Source organism: Nothoprocta perdicaria, unplaced genomic scaffold, assembly GCF_003342845.1.
Source record: "Nothoprocta perdicaria isolate Ctin4 unplaced genomic scaffold, notPer1 scaffold_15, whole genome shotgun sequence".
NCBI classification, from domain to species: Eukaryota; Metazoa; Chordata; class Aves; order Tinamiformes; family Tinamidae; genus Nothoprocta; species Nothoprocta perdicaria.
Window position 1 is genome coordinate 6,236,591 of NW_020454649.1, and position 17,884 is coordinate 6,254,474.

The 17,884-nt window shown below is 39.6% G+C and overlaps 1 protein-coding gene across 1 annotated transcript in view; it reads right to left on the reverse strand.

Annotated features, from left to right (window-relative positions):
• GALNT18 (polypeptide N-acetylgalactosaminyltransferase 18) overlaps positions 1-17,884 on the reverse strand; it is an 88,050-nt gene that overhangs the window by 19,446 nt on the left and 50,720 nt on the right. The window contains exons 8-9 of the mRNA XM_026034785.1: positions 16,104-16,241; positions 14,895-14,990 (exon numbers count right to left, since the gene is read on the reverse strand). Of these exons, the coding sequence (XP_025890570.1) occupies positions 14,895-14,990; positions 16,104-16,241 (234 nt within the window). The remainder of the gene's footprint in view (positions 1-14,894; positions 14,991-16,103; positions 16,242-17,884) is intronic.

Below are 17,884 nucleotides of genomic sequence, written 5' to 3' on the forward strand. Positions count from 1 at the left end.
CTACATACGTGGGTCTTAAGAAAAATGCATCAATTGCCTTCAAAGCTTGACAGTCTCTGCCACAAGGCTCCTCTTTCAGACTGCCTTCTGTTCTCAAAGAACAACCTCACTGCTAATCACCTGCTGGCCGCTTTTTTTTGCAGATATCCCGAGCATTTTTCCCTGTGAATCTGTTTATGTAAAACTTCCATCTGGCAATTAATGGATCAGTTACTCCTTAGCTTTCTTGACCTTTTTACCTAGACGTGTCTTATCTTAGGACACTGTTTAATTTGCTGCTTCTTCCATCTTAAAATTTCTTTGATTATTCATTGTAAGACAAAATATGAGACAAGCAAACTGAGCTTGGTACCGCATTTTTTACAACTAGTAAGATATTTCCTAAGATTTTTGTAAGGAGTGAAATTTACACATGGCATATTTGGTACTTCTTGTAAAGGGGGAGAAAAAGGATGGCTAAAAGATGAAAACACAAATGGTAGTTGAGAGCTACACTGCCACTGCCCGGAATTCTCAAGGAATCTTCACAGTCACAATTAACTGCTAGAGAAAATCCTGTCTCTGACATTTTTCCCCATGTGTGTTTCATGTGAACTAATTTGCTGTTTTTTTCCTAAGTCTTTTTTTTTTTTCTCCCTAGAGACAGAATTTGCTTAGTTATTACCAAAGGAAACAAACAACAAAATCCCCTCAAGTGCACTGCCTTGAAAACAGTAGTTTCACATTTGCTTCTGCACAGCTGCTACACATCCAACTCCATAATAAAGGAGAAGCATCACCCTTTTTTGTCATATCCCTTTTCACGCTGCAGGAATGTAGAGACTTTTCCCTCTTCATAGAATCTCATGTAGGAAACCAGCATAGAAAAGAAATCACAGGCTTCCCTAAAGTTTCATTACTGGATTAAAAACAAATGGTCCTTTTGCACTTCTAGTCCACTTACCTCCTAACGAAATTCTTTCTGCTGTAATCTTGAAATTTTGCTTCTGTTACACACAGTCTTCTAAGCTCCACAGAATTCATTCTCTGCTCAGCTAATACTCTCTGGTAAACACATGCAAGTGCAGAAATGAAACACTGGATGTGGCAAAAGAGCAGATCTGGTTAAAAATGCTTAAAAGCAGAAGGAGTGATGAATGAAAGGTTAGAGCTGACACAATGCACACTGAATCTAGCACATATGTCTAGCAGATTCTTCCTCCCTGATGTAACTCATGGGAGGAGATTGAGTTACCTTTGCTCATAGTGACTGTGGGGAAAAACAGCTCCTCTTAGTACTTAAGTTGCTTCAAGAAGATCATGAGGCCCAACCTACCCAGAGCGTGTTCACTGATGCTGATCAGCCAGGCCACTGGCATCCAGCAAGCTGAAAAGCTGCTGCTGTCATTTCTAGATATTATTAACTGCATTTCCACGACAGACTTACTGCAAAGCTGGGGTGACAACTTGGATGCGATGGTCACATCACATGGACTTTGCTGCAGTGGCACCATATGACTAACATCTGCCAGGGCAGTAATGAAAGTGCCAAGTAACTCAGCCAACATTTTTTTCATGGATATAATATTCCAAACACCACAACAAGATAGAATCTGCACATAAAACCCCAAACACAAAGGGAGTTTAAAGAGCTTTTTATCTGGACACAAATATATTACTTAGTCCTCAAAGCAATGTGGAGTTTCAGTACATGAGAATTTTGTCCTAAAAGGTCATATCATGATACCCATTGTAACAGGCACTGAAATCCTACTGACTTCAAGTGCAATGATATTTTGGCTCTAAGTTTAATATGAAACTTAGAAAGCCACCAGAGTTGATAAAGACTTCAGAGCTAAAGTGGTTTGCCAGCTGCAGTAAATTATTCAGAGGAGCTGACTTATCACGTAACAGAAAGTTATGGTAAGATGTTCAACTTAACACAAAATGATTATCTGAAAGATAAATTGCCAACTCCCCACCAGAAGTTTAAAGCAATACATCCTGGTTTTCAAGCTGAAAGCCGTTTGTAATCCTTATGGCAATGTTCCCAGGTGAAGTCACACTGGAGATAAAAATGCAGTGAAGTAGCGGTGATCAGGTTTTAGTTATGCCAAAAGCAGAGTAGCAAATAAACACTGGTGTTGGTGAGCATTAAGTTTGTGGTGGTAGAGCATTAAGTGGTGAGCATTATAAACGCACCATTGTATTTTTGAAGCATATTTTTCTCCAATTGAGTCCATGGAGTCATTTCTTGTTATAAAACTGGAATAATATATGAACATAGTAGTTTTCAATAGTATCAAATATAATATCAAATAGTATAAGTATACTAACTTATACATCTATATACTATATAATTGTATATACTTATATACTGTATGTATATATATCGTATACTGTATGTATATCTATACATACATCTAACTTATACGTTTACAAATATAGTATCAGATAGCATATAGTATCAAATCGTGTTTTTCTTTTACTATTCATATGTAAAACCCCAACTAGTGACTGAGGAATAGCATCCACCAGAAAGTGCTATTTGTGTAAGGTAGCAAATTCATGCAGAGCAGAACCGCTCTGTTTAGACACATGAAGCTGTTGTGCAAAGCTGTGCATCAAAACATCCTGTTAGAGAGCTTTGTTAGTTGTTGCTGAAGGCACACAAAGAACATCCTTATTCTGTTTGCGTAATTCTCCTTTTTAAGCACACAGTCTGATGACAATGGTATGATTTCTTTTTCTTTGAATAACTTAACAACTGACTCTAAAACATCATATTAATGGAAGAGAAATTAGTTTGAGTGTCAATATATATGACAACAAAGAAAGAGCAGAGAGTGAACACCTGTATCATTGTTGGGCAGTTCTGTCACTCATGGTTGAGCTTTCATTTTTACATAGTCCAGGTTTCATTTACATTTTACACTGAGTTTGTCCTTAGTTGCGTCAATAGATAATGGCCTTTTCCATGGCTATTCAATGGATAGTGGTGAGAGGAGTAAACTGGACTTCACAGTTTTTTGTCCCTTTGCGAAAATGAGCAAAGTTCCCTAGCAGCACGCGCCGTAGTACTTACTAACCTAAAACAAGCCCATGAAGCTGAAGAGCTTTCTGATATTTAAATGGGCAGCATTAAGATGATAGCAAATCCTCAAACACACTAGTCTACAAGAACTAAAGGCATTATTCCTTACCTCTAGACCATGTATTTCAAGGAGCACTATCTCTTCAACTGATCTGTTAATCTTTACTGTCAGCCTGTAATATCATGTAGAGACTGACAAAGGCTCATCAAAGCTTATCAGACCCTGCTGTATCCTAACAAACACAAGCCCTTTAATGCATCCATGGTATAAGTCCTTTAAATCATCCAAGGCAAGTGGAGAATTTTATGTAGCTAACAAACAGATGCATTTGATTTTTGAACAAGTGGTTCTTTTCCTGCCTACTAAAGTAGTGGCTCTACTCTGAGAGGGTGACACTAAATGACTCTCAGACAGAAACAAGTCAGCATGTAGCATTTAAATGAAGAGACTGTATACTAACACCTCATGCAAAAAACTATAGCACTGATTCTGTCTCTCTGTACATGAATAAATTGCCAAGATCACAAAGCTCACCAAAGCAAAGCAAGATGTGTCTCAGGCAGGAATACCAAGTGTGTTTCATGTCCTGAAATCCCTCCTTTCTTCTGTTTCTCTTATGGCCAAGAAAATGGTCAAGAAAAGCATCACTTGACAGATGTTCAACATTTTATGCACTTCTAGGGCTAATACTGTTTTTTAAAAGCACAGATGGAAATGAAGAAGACAGGTAGAATCAAACATAAAGATTCCTTACCATGCTTGGCAAACATTAAAGACTTTGTAAACTGGAAACGGACAAGGCCCTTTAAGAAGCAGAAAATCACTTTTATGTCAAACAGGACATTAATAGCAGTTCCATTCTCCTACCTCTGTGGAAATCCTTCCTCTGCTTTGTGCAGTGAGCTTTGTTCCTCCTACAACTAACACTGCCAACCTCCTATTGTTCTCATTGTGCAAGTCATGCTTTAAAGCTTGGCAAAAAAACCCAGTAAATACTGTGATGTGGAAAGACTTAGCTTAATTGTGCAAACACTGATACACTTCCCACTGCTTTCTTTTATTACCGTTTGACTTTGGGAGTTCACAGTCATACTTTTCAGGCTAACATAAAAAATCAGAGCTTATAGGTCTCCCTAGGCCAAGTAGAAGAGACTCTATTCTGACTCAAGTTTTCAATAATGGCTTATCAGGTGGATAAGACAGCAGAGTAAAATCAAAAACTACAGAAACCCATTCTATAAATGACCTTCAGGTAAAGCAGCCAACTTCCAGTGAACAGCTAAAATAGCTATGCTAAGCTTCAGGCTGCTATACCATCACTGGGCTCTGAGGATAAGCCTCCGTTACAAAGGGCAGATTATGTCATAGACTTTTCCCTACATCATCTCCCTGTCTGTGGGCTTTCATTGTATTATCTCAAGTAGATTATCCTATAAAGGTATCTGCAGGACACAAAGAAAAAAACTTCCATCTTGCTGTTCAGAATGAATACAGAAACTGCACATGAGTCAGTTACAATCATGAAAGTCACTGAATATTTGCAGGATACATAATACGGTTTTATCACCATTCTCACAAGTAAATTAATTCTCCATAGTTCTAAAATGGCAGCAATTACTACTTGTAGCAGCTTCCTAACCGGCATATGAATAACATCATAAGAAAGATTACAGTTATCTTCTGTGTAGTGATTTGCATGCTTTTGTAAAGCTGATTCTCCCCAAACCTGGGATCTGTGCCATTGCACGGGCACTCCAGGAGCAGACTTGCCCTGGGAGCACAAGGTGCAGGGGCATTCCTAGGAGAAAGAGCGTTCTGGGAATTATTTGCTCCCTTCTTCTCTCCTCCTGAGAGGCAGCGGCTGGTGCCCAGGCCAAAAGGGCACTGTGCTTGGGCACTGCCAAGGGGATGCCCTGCTCCTGTCGTGGCCACTGAGCCACTTTGAACCTGCAGGGGGTGGGCGGTAGCCCCACCTGCGTCCAAGACAATCAGCCCAAGGTGCGGGGCCCCTGCACAGATATTTAGCAAGGAGACACATCTCTATTCATGTCCTTCGCTTTCCACGGGCAAAGGTTTGAGACCAGACAGCTGGTGTAACACACCGAACAAGCAGCCATGTCTTTAATTTCTTGCTACCTTTGTAGCAGGTGACTGCAAGTCTTAGGGTCCTCAGAGGCTCCTCCTGCAGGTTTTGAAAATCTGGCCTCTTGGTGGCAGGAGCATAATGGCCCCAGCTGGGGTTACAGCAAAAGGGAGCTTTCTTCTGTACAGAACTGGATACTTATCAGGGAAAAACAGTTCCATCAAAGTGGAGTTTACTATCAAACATTATGTTAGACTGTGTCATTGCATAAGTAATCCATGAATTAAGCATAGCAAAAAGACAAAAGAACATTTGCAGAGCTAAAATTAACTTCAAACCACATGAATTATACTTTGCTTTCTCCCCAAATATGACCAGATTGGAGTAAAGTATCAGACTTGCAGTCACCAAGCTGCTGTTCAGATCCACTCTTGGTATGCATGTGGTGGACAGAACTACTTTTTTTTTTTTCCATTTTGAATTAAAAAGTTATTTTCCCTCTGTCTGCTCTCTTTGGACAACACTGTTGTCATTCTCATAAGCCTAATTACAGGGAGCAGTCTGTCACAGAAGCTCAGGTGCCACTCACTCACAGTGACTTAGGCTCGTCAGACTTGCACCAGAAAGGAAACCTGGAGAGTTTAAAAACTCACGACTGAACTTGTGGGGAATTCCAGATAGAATCTCAAGGCCTGCCCGAATGCAGCATACATAGCTCTTTGTGAGCTAAACTGCATCAGCTCTAAACGCAGATGCCAGGAGATGTAATTGCTGCAGCATTCAAAGTAAAACTTGGGAAACCAGTTAGGACTACTGAGGTAGCAGGAGACTACACGAGACACACTGAATGAGACTGACACCCATAATCTCCACAGTCTGCCCATAATCTCCACATCTACCTGGATGTAGAGATTTTATTGTAATTTCATGTTTGTAGTCACTGAGTAGAATAAAAACATTCTGAAAACAGACCAGAAAAACAATCTGAACTACACAGAACTACTTGTTTTCATACCAAAGGGAGGTGAATCCAAGTCAAATCCTTGGCATTACCAGGTACAGGAAGAAAGAATTATTTCAGTGCCACTTTGTGCTTCCCTATAGTGGGGAATCTTTATTTGCTGGCTTTGCATCTCCTTTGCACTCCCAAACCAGGGCAATGAAAGTATCTTGAGAAAGTCTTCTGTCTGCAAATGCACACTTGCAAAGAGGGGAAGAGCAACCAAGTTGAAGGGAGGAGATGCATCATATGAAACGATGACTGCTTGAATAAAAAAAGAGGGAATATATTTTTCAGAAACAAGTTTGATGACCACCAAGGAAGTTGAAGAGAAACAAAGATCCACGGTTTCTCTTCTCACAAAATGTTTTTACTTCTTAAAGTATTATCTTGTCAGCTAGTATTTCCCAGACTAGCATCTCCCTTCACATGATTCATATGTTAGGAATGGCCATCTATAGCAGGCAAATCTAACTTGATTTGAATGAAAACAGGCCGTACAGGATATTAAGAACGGGCATTCTGCAGCAAACAGATTTTCAGCATGTCTCCCACTGGAAGTAGGTGGTTAGCTGCTTCAGAGTGCTAAGTGGGTACACATCGCACATCTGGCAGAATAACACGTGCCTCACTTCACAATTCTTATTTAAAAATGCCATGAATAAGGTTCCACTTCTCACAGTCCATCCTTATGCAAACACACTCCTGTGAATTACACTGGATTAAAAATATGTAAGCTGAGAGAAAAGCAACCTGACCCTTGAAAAATTCCTAAAATCACCAAATTCATAGTTACTGATAGGAGAGAGTGTAAATTAGATGAGTTGTGCAAATCAAACCAATGCAATAATATTCAACAATTTCTATTTCAACAACAGGAACCTTTAGCACAACAAGAGCAACAAAGCTTCAGTGTTCCCAGTCAGCCCAGTTACCTGCTAAACAAATGCAAGGTTAATAGTGCAGTAACATCTGCACAACTTAAATGCATTCATCAGCTTCTTAAGGCATTATGGCTGAGCAGACAGGTCTGACATGACAGTTGTCCCTGTATAATCTGTCTAATCACACATATACAAAAAGGCAAGTCATTTAAAAAATACTAAAGCCATAAGGTAAAGAAAATGCATACCACTGTTTTGGTTACTATAGCAACTGGTGTTTTCTCTTTCCATTCTAAATTTGAGCAAAACTGGAAGCAGTACTTGCTGTGAATGCCAGCTAGTTGACACGTTACTGGATTTAAGAGTTAGACGACCATCAGGTTTTGTAGTTCATTCTGACCTTCTATTTGCCACAAGGCAGCTGCTTCTGCCTGCTTACCACCAAGTCCAGTAACTTGTATTTCATTAAACACAGCTTCAAGAATCAAAGTAGCAACTTTGATGATTTCAGCAGCTTCATTCACTGCTTCTTGCATTAATGAAAGCCAACTGTTAGTCTTCTAGCTTGTAATTTGTATCCAATGAACTTTAATACCTAGCCTTTAGTTACTCGAACAGACAGTGCCTAATTAAAGAAGTGTCTAACATCCTGTATTTTCTTTCTGGGAAGGCACTCCTTTTTCGTGTATGTATAAACAGGTTTAGACTGAAGTCAATACTTGCTAAGTGCTTTTTTAATTGCTGGCTTTAAATAACCTGACACAACTCTTCAATGTATAAATCAATGCTGATATTTTTCAGACCTGCTAGTAAATACTTTGAAGAATTTATATGAAGAAATAAATTCTGATTTTACTTCAAAACATTCCATAAACATTTGTATAAACAGGAAGTACTCTGCAAATGATGAACACCACTAGACAGAAAAGGAATAAGCTGATGAGAATTTGAATGAATCCTGTTTTACTAACACAGCTCATGGCATTACATGGAGCGTTACATGTGCTTTCGTGGGACCACCTTTGCACCATGAATTCTAAATGAGTCAGTGAGTGACTTCAGTTAATAGAACGGCATAATAAGACTATGGATAAAGCCAAAGAAATTATTAGAGTGCGTCTTCCATCTATTGTATTAACTACCTTCTTACCAGTTAATGAGATCTTTTGAAGAATTGAGAAAAAGAAAATCTGACCTGTGGAGCTTTAATTCTGCTGTAGCAAATTCAATAATGCAACATCAATCAGAGAATATTTAAATTGACCACAACCAACAGTACTACAAAATTAATCACCAAATGCTGCCCATGTGTTCCTATAACTGCTGGTTTTATGCTGGATTTATAATTTAAGTCACAACTGATTTTAAAAGTGCAGACTGAAATACCAATTTGCAGCGGGCAGAGACACCTTTAAAAGAGAGATAACTCTTAGTAATTGCTACATAATATGCAGACCTACAACTCTGATTCTTTTCAAATTAATGCATTTAAATGTGAAATACTCAGTATTTGGTTACAAGATGCTGCAGGTACTCAACACGGCAGTTGTACTTCTTCAAATGCATTTAATTAAAAACATTTCCAACTTATAAAAGGAAAATCTTGTCCTTCATGTTTTATTCTAAGTATTTTTGAGATGAAAATCAACTGAATTATGTAAATTTTTAGACCTGTTCCACCTTGTAGAAAAGAATGTTAATAGAAAATGAGAAACTAACTACTCTGCTCTTTTCATTTCTAAAAAATTTCTAAAAAATAATTCGACTTAGCACTGAAGTAGTGTCCAGAATATCAGTGCATTGCAGGCATGCAGCCTTAGGATAGTGACTTGCAGCACTTTCTGCTATGAAAAAGATGCTCATGAAGTACCATTGAAGTGACTATGATATAACCGAGATGGAACATGTATTTTAGTAGTCAACTTTATCTACAGTAGCCCCCCCTACCTGAAAAGGAAATACTCCTTCCTCAGCAGTCGCAGCACACCCAAGGCGAGAGAGCGCTATGTGTGTAGACAGGAGACGCTCTGCTGCTGACCACAATATTGCAGTGCTTCCCAGGGCCAAGAAGAGTCAGGGCATCAAAAGTGCATGTCCAGGTGAAGAAAAGGCAGCTGCACTGTGGGGAAAAGTGAGTGCCCCCATGCCCTGCTGCCCAACTCCCGCACGGTGCTGCATTGGGATGCAGTCCGAGCTCCTCTAGGAGGGGTCGCCTTGCTTTCCAACACAGCTGGTGGCCTTTGGATCACGAACACCAGCCACCTCCCTGATGCCAAAGCTACGAAGCACATTTCATTTCTGAAGGTACCCAGTCTCTCTGTAGTCATCCTTCATTCCTGTCAGCAGGAACCACATACACAACAACAAAATCACCTGAAAACATCTGGATTTTTATTTCCCAGATGAGAACACTTTGGAACTAATATCCAGGCCAACAACTCTAATCTCTTCCAAATTGAATGACTACATGAGAAACTTGAAATGCTCTGATAATTTTAAATTCTTTGGCGTTCAGTCATTCACGTGCTCACAATAGCTTAGTACCTTTCAGTGCAGCTCTTTTAACTGTAGTTACTCTGGGCAGTCTATCTTACAGAGGAGCAAAGTTCTCAAAGATGTAGCCGTGACAAACAGAGTAACCATGATTTGTGTCTTTAAAGAACATGAATACAAGACAATTTTATGATATATAGTCTGAAAAACAAACTCTTTGCTGTTCTGCTTAACCTCTTTTTCTGGATCAACTTCATCTGTTTAACAAAATGCTGGATAAATTGTTCCCTGACAAACCATAGCAACAGCAAAGATACCATTATAGACATATCAAAGTGGGTAACGTAACAAAGAAAGGTGCTAATGGTGCAGAAATAGGAATTAATCATAAAGAAATACAACAGAATTCAAAATAAAGCAGATAGTCAGTGGACTGGGAGATAGTAAAGAAATTAAAATAGTGCAGAAAACATGCAAAATGATGGTAACATGATACACAGAATGCCAAACAGAATGACTTAATGAGTAAGAGAAGAAAATACGGGAAGAGAGTTCTGTAATGCACAGTAACAAACTAATTTTGCTCAGGGAAAACAGAAAACAAAAACAGACCCGTGAGCTGTGCACTACCCTGTGAGGCTGCTGGGAGAACACCAGAGGCACTCAGTTATTCAACCTACAGCTTCCGTGCGCTGGCATCCCATGTTGACCCCGGGCACTTCTTGGCACTCCAGAAACTTGCTGGCGTTACTACTGCTTGTGCTGACGCACTGCTCTTTTCTGCAATAATGTGATGAAAGCCGAGGCCAGGCAAATCACATGAGGATTTTGCCAGTTGCAATTTGTGTTACGTCTATGAAAATTTTGCTTTATGCAGAATACTTTCAAGCCATATGGTATCATTTTCTGAGTTCCCTCCCAGTGTTAGGGTTTGAGCAGCATTTGCAGTCTTTCATTAAAGGTCTACATACATTTCTGTATTTTTCCAACTCATCCTGCAATACCTGACACGTGCATTTCCCTTTCCTTTGGATTAAAGAGCGAGGCAGCCTACAGGATGCTACTGGACAACTGCTCTTACTACTTTTAGATTTTTGGGGTTTTTTTTATTTGCTTATTAAAACACACGGTCTGTGGCACAGATTGAGTTACCTTTGACTTTTCTGTTGCATCCACTTGTGTAAAACGGGCAGTCATTTCCCAGGCAGTAAGATGCCTATTGATTCCTCTGATTACCTTCAACATTCATAAAAGAGTTTTGTTTTTTAGAGGCTTCTTGGTTTCTATGAAAGTCTCTCAGCTTCCAAGCTGTTCAGGTTCTTAATGCTTTTCCTTCTAACCCTACATGCTGGTATCACTCAAAAGAACTGACCTACTCTTCACATGCTTCTTAACTTTACCTCAGAGTTCCTGAAACCTAAATGTCAAGATTACGATAGAGAACTAATTTCAGCTAATAGCCTGTGGTACTATTTTCTTGGTACTATCAGAGTCACCTTCAGCAGTGATGCTGTACAATAGGAAAGGTTAGAGATTTCAAAAGCATCTCATAAAATCTGTACATCTTAAATTCCAGCCCATTCTGTCTGAACAAGGAAAATAATTTTTTCAACAGCAAACCATTTCTTCAAGAATACATTAATACAAATGTAAAAAACAGCATTATTCTACCAGCTATTTCATATCACTGCAGTTGGAGTTCCTGTTCAAAGTGATCTGTTCTCTCAACTGTGACAGGCATGCACAAAGTTATACATTAAATTAATCAAACACAAATAAATCCCAGTGTCTATTCAGTTATTTACAAAGTGCTGTATGTAGAAGATCTTTCTAGACCCAGACTAATTCAGTTCTGCAGCTCTTGCCCGCCCCAGTCAGCCTGGTGGAACAGACAGGACGAGCAGCCGCAGGGTGCTCGATTGGCGCCAGCCCATTGCTGGGCTGCCCCACACCTCCTGCCACTGCTCTGCCCCACCTCAACAGCGCAGGCCTTGCTTGGCCTCTACAAAGTGGGCAAGACGCCTTGTCTTTACTGCACAATGTAACTTTCCACTGCAAAGTTATGGACCAAAAATCGGTTGCTTTGTACAGTTCAGTTTCTGTAAAACCGAACATGTGCATGTCTATATACAACTGGTACAAATATAATAATTACCATAAATGAGCTATTTGCTAGCTTCAAGCCAACAGCTCCTTAAAAACGAAGGATATTACATAGAGAAGATATGAGATCAACGTATCTCATACACAGATGCTGAACGTATGCATCACATTTACCTGAAAAGGCAAATGGTTTATATCACTCCTCAGTCTGCATTTGATTGAGGGTGGTTAAAAAAGCTGCTCTGCTTCGTTTTATTTTTTTAAAAAGATTCCCTCAAAATACTTGTTGTACACATCTTTAGGGCAGGGATGTTTCAAGTTTGAAGAGTCAGTTACTAAATCAGAGCAGCGGGTTTGGGTCTGTTCTTCCTTAGTCCCTGCGAGCCCTGACAGGAGAGCACTGGCGGCGGCAGCTGCTGTAGGGCTGTGGCACTTCTGTTGCACCCGTTTCCTACACACAGCCTTGCCTTGCTCACATGCTTACACCTGGGCACACATGTAGGAACACAGTCCTATTTCTAAGTAACGAAAGACCTTTTAATTTCCTGAAATATATGTATTTCCTATTTTTCTTTAGGATTACTGTGTTTTGAGACTAGAATAATAATTACTTCACTGTAAGATTAATTTTCAGTATATGAAAAAAGTAGGCATTCACCCATAAACCTGCTAAGGATTGAGTCATCACAGCTATATGCTGTTCTTTAACTTAAGACATTCCCTTATCTAAAGCATTTCAGCAGTACTGTGGAACTCTGCAGGCAGTGCTCAGCATTTCCTTTTTTATTTTCCTTTCCTCTCTAAGGAAACTGAAAGGTGTCATGCAAAGTCTGAACTGTCATAGAAGACATAATCATAACTTACCTGTTAAATCCTCCTTGTAACGGGGTGGATTATGCTACTTCGGCACGTACTGTACATATGCACATACACAGAAAGAGACTGCTAAGATATTTCTGCTTCTGAATTCTCTTAATGCCCATTCATACAAAGTGCATTGTTACATTCCCAACTTTTCTAGCATAGGCAATTGTCAATACAGAGTGAATTTAACTGGACAAAGGAATTTTAAGAAAATGTTTAATACTGGAAGGAACAGCCTTTTTAAAAAAGACTCTGTTAGAAATCCTTTTAAAGATTTCCAAGTTCTTAAGATTTTAATTACCCAAGATCATATCACTGTTATTTTAGCATTTCTATACCATTGACTGAAAATAAATAATTATTATTTGCTTTTCTTTTTCTTGGCTAATTATTTGCCAAGAGATTTAATTTTTTTCAGGTCGCCAAATGCTGCTGATCTGATGAAGATCATATCTGAACTGTTCTCTCTTCTTGGTTGTTTACAAGTTGCACTAACAAAATAGTGTAATATTTGGCATAGTGTAATTTTACTTTTCTACTGAAATACAAATGTCTTTGGTAACCACTTTAACTAATACACAAATATGCTCATTTACAACTTAAGAAATACCTGTCTGTAAAGAATCACATACTAAAGAAATCACACTGTCGAAAAAAGTTCTTATGAATATGCTTGAACATTTTAAAAAAAGAACATTCATGATTAACACACAATTAATTAGCTTTTTGAAGTTCCCGAGAATTCCCGTATGCAGTATTTCACGGACTGTGCTGAGACACCATTCATCTTGTAGGTGAGAGCCTCACAAAGTGAAAACTGGCATCGCTCTCATTAGCTCAGTTCTCTTCATCACCTTCAGTGGAAATGGGGTAATTCACACCACACAGGACTGCAAACATTTGCTTCCAAGTGTCAGTTGTGCAAACTTGCAACAATACAAGAGGTTATGAAGCTCTGTTGCTTCTAACCTGTACTTCTCTAGTACTTTCCAATTCAGTCTTCTGACACTGGTCCTCAAACGCCTCAGCACCTGCCTGCTTATCACATCCCCAGGAAGCTTCCTCATTTACCTGCTTATAAATTGAGGCGTGCAAGAGCCAAATTCTGTCAACAAACATTTCCCTCACCCCTTTTCCCTTATTTGCCACTATCTCTTTTATACAGAACTTCAGCTGACATACAAAAATGATTCTGCCTATGGTGAATACTGAACTGTGCTAACTGAAGTAACTCTCTGTTTTTGTTATTTGCCTCTTAATTATTATTAAAATTTCTAGTTTGAATTCCCACATACGCCTATAGTGCAGTGTTCTCCCAGAGGCAATGCCCGGAGAGAACTGTGTTTGCCTCCCAGAAGATGCAGACCAGGGTTCTGGCTCACAGGTGGAGACACCGGACGATGGTGCTTCCGCAGTCAACGTTGAGGACTAGCGTGCAAACCTCTCTATGTGCAGGAAATGGGCACAAAACACAGCCCCAAAACGGCAACTTGGCCAGGCAGGTAAGAATCATACCCAACATTTCAGCCAAGTCAGATTGCCATTTCAGCGAGATACCGAGCTACTGAGAGCAGTGTTACCTTTTTGCTTGATGTTAATTTCTGGGGTATTACCAATAATGAGGGCAGATCATCTAAATGACAATACCATGGGTAAAATCACATTCTGAAAAGTAAGTGAAGAACAACATGACCCTTTTTAACATGTAAATATACAATTAGAGCAGAGGAAAAAAAACACACAAATCAGATGGATTTTTCAGTGTCTCCAATCACTCCCACATATATGTTTTTCTTTAGGACATTTTTGCTCTTGCAATTTACCAGATAATTTTCACTTCTGTCTTTGACTAGCATGTTCTGCACCATGCAAGATACTACTTTCATTGTCAAGATTTGCATATCATAATCCCCTTGAGGGTAATGCTGTGTTCACTCCTTGTTTGACAAATTAATAAAAGTAGCTGTTGTGTGTAGCAATAGAAACGTTTGGAATCCTTTGTACATGTTGAAGTAACAGGACAACACCAGAGAAAGGAAAATGGAGATTTAAAAGAAGGGATTGGACAGGAACATGTTTAGATTTTGGCACACCTGTACTGTGCAAAGCAGATGGTGGTACATTTCAGATTTGTGAAACTGAATACATATATCAAATAAAATTGTTGCTTCAGGTTATGTATAAATACATAATAAACTTCCTTGTCAAAGCACTTAGCAGATCAACGATTCTCAGCTTGTAGCAGAAATAATGTCCTAGCTTTCTATCAAACAACTACTAAACACCATAAGGAGGCTTAGCAGCAGAAAAACAATGTCAGGTACAAAATGGTTCTTCCTGCCCAGTTTACTAAGAGCAGCAGCATGGCACTCTGAATTACCACCCAAACTAACCTGTGGGGTCATTCCATGGCAGATATACACGATTGGAGTATTCTCTGTGTCTGGCCCCTGATCAAGGCACAAGTCACTTTTTAGGGAATTCTGCAGCTAAAAAGAAACACAAAAAAGACAAGCACAAAGATCAAATATGTCTTAGGCTAAAGACAGGGTGTAACTGCTTACATTTCTTTGCAGAAAAATCATCTGTATTTGAGCAAGGAAATAAACTTAAAAAGACTTGTTAGAGAGAAGTCTTGCAGGAACAGGGCTCTGGAAATCCTGACTGTTCCACTTGACCCCTACCCTGGGAGCCTACCCTAGGCCCAGGAGAGAGAGGAACAAAATCCTCAAACTTTTGGTTCCCAAGCCATCAATCACTAGTCCCAACTCCACCTTCTAGCACCCCTTCTTCTTGGAAAGTCTGCTGCCAGTTCTAGATTCCTCAACTCTTTCTAACATTAAAGGTAAAGAGACAAATTTAAACACTTCGATTAGCTTTTAAAAACTAAAAACTCTTTCTATAGGCCTCAAAGAATCTAAGAGGTAAGCTACCTCCTGGAGACATTAGATTCCAGAGCCATACTAGCTCCTGCAGACATTAGATTCCAGAGCCATACACCTAACACCAAACCAGACCTCTATTATGTACACTCTAGAGAAAAATACTTATATTAAACATCAGGTGTTGACCCTGACTGGTGACAGTCATCTTTCTAACTAAGCCAGCCTTACAAAATGCAGGAAGTAAAAGGGTTGTGGAAGCTTTCATTTCCTCACACATAATCCTGCCTCAGAAAGAATGAGGTGACAAATCTACATGCTTAAAGGAAACGTAAACCATTTTCCTCTATGGACACAAAGAGCATGCAACTACCTCAAGTACACTGCTTTGGTAAGCTGTGAAATTGGATATGATATCCAATGCATAGTTCAAGTGAAATAGTTTAGAATAGTGTAAATAAGCATGCATCCCCCCAAAACAATGGTTTTAAATGAGCAAATGCAAGCTATGGGGTGATAAACAGAAACAGGAAAGCGGATGTACAGAATCCCGCAGCAGGAACTGCAGCTGCACAGCAGCTGCTGTCAACTACCCAGATGAACAACTGAACAAGAGATTGCATGTTTATGTTATTCTACTTGGAACCAGGCATTTACGCATTTGCTATTACACATTTCCCCCCACCTTTTTAAATTAATAAATGTAAGCAAGATCCTTACCACCCCATAGGCAACCGTATCGGAATACATCCTCATTTCTGGGTAGACGCTGACAAGGTACCATCTGAAGGTCTTGCACTGGAGCTTCTTCCTCAAGGCCTTCCTCTCAGAAATGTCCCCAATATCAATCCCAGAGTCCTGCGCATGGAACAAACGGCAGAAAACACAACACGTCATTGGTAACAGCTACTTCTGTGTAAACCTATCACCCAGAGTCTCTCTATTCTTCTGACCGCTGCTAATAGATACTCATCTCTAATTCCCAGCCTTTGGTTATTAAGTGATTCTGTTACCAATATACTTTCTGCAAGTGCTCTATTTAAGCATGATTTATACCAATGAGTTATGCAGGTCACCATTGCGGGGTCTCATTCATAGTCTGTTTTGGTCAATGGAAACACCGCTATTGACTTCATTAGAGCTCAGATCTAGTTTCCAATGAATATAACTGTTGTTCCCCAATTTCCTGGCATTTTCCAAATGCAAAAGTAATTGGCAGTAGGTAGCAAGTTGCCCTGGAAACAAGCTTATTGTTGGCATCCCACTGTGGCCTAATCGTTAGTGCACTGCACTTGCTGGCCGTTTTGGGTTCCGTGCTTCACTGCAAAGAGCAGTGCGCAGGAGTGCGCAGCAGTGCACAGTGCAGAATCTTAATCGTATTCTCTTTTTACAGTTCTAGTTAACCTAATTTCATGTGACATACTTCTTTGCAGATGATAAAATGTGAGTTTCATAAAGTTCCTGTATATATAAATCAGTAATTTATCACATTAAAATTCTGCAGCAGAAATTTTTTAAACGGGCATCTAAGTGCAAATCCGTGGCTGCCATTTAACAGGGAGTAAATGAGACAATTTGCTCTGTGTTGCACTCCTAACACTTTTACCTCCACTTTTACTAGGTTTTTACAAAACCTGGGATAAATGCACTCTCATAGGGAAATCTTACCATCCACCTACTTACAGCGCAGACTTTACTGGGTCATAAATGCCCCAAAGATTTTGTCAGCCACCAGATACGAGACTGTCAAATAACAGTGAAGCACTCAAGTCTCCTGGCTCTGTGTGAAGGACAGTTTAGAAGTATCTAGTTCTCATAGCTGCTGAAGCAAAGACTGCTTGCTGCATCCCAAAGCATTTAATTTACATTAATCTGAAACAAGTGCATCTTACTATGGGGGCACTTCCTGACTAGTGTTAGGGCTGCGGTTAAACACTGCAAAGGGCTCATGTGTAAGTGCTGGTTCTGGAACATCTGACAGGGGAGCCCGCATCTCCTCAGCACGTCCTGCAGCAACGAGCAGGTAACAGCGAGGCTCAGGCTGCACAGGCCTGAGGCAGCTGTGTGAAAACAAAGCCACTTCCCAGGGTGTTTTAAACAGTATCCTTGCTTTCAACAATGGCAAAAAATAAACATGAAGACACTTTATGCTCTGTACCTATGCAGAGCAGCAATTTTTCCCTAAAACAAAGATATTTCATAGGCTGCCACTATATTAAAAGCTGATTTAGCCCTTTTCATCTTCTCAAAGGTTTTGAAGTGTGTTCTAGTGTTCAATAGCAATAGCCTTTGTGGAGATGGAAAGAGAAATCATCTGCATTACAATTTATTCATGCAGGTGAGTGCAATGACCAGTGAATTTGAAGAAGGGGAAAAAAAGAAAAGAGACTACAGATTGAAAAAAATATTTTTTTTTTCTTTTTAAACCTGCAAATAAAAATGAGTTTTAGCAATACCAGACTTACCATGAAAATACCTTGATGGACATGGTAACCTGAAGA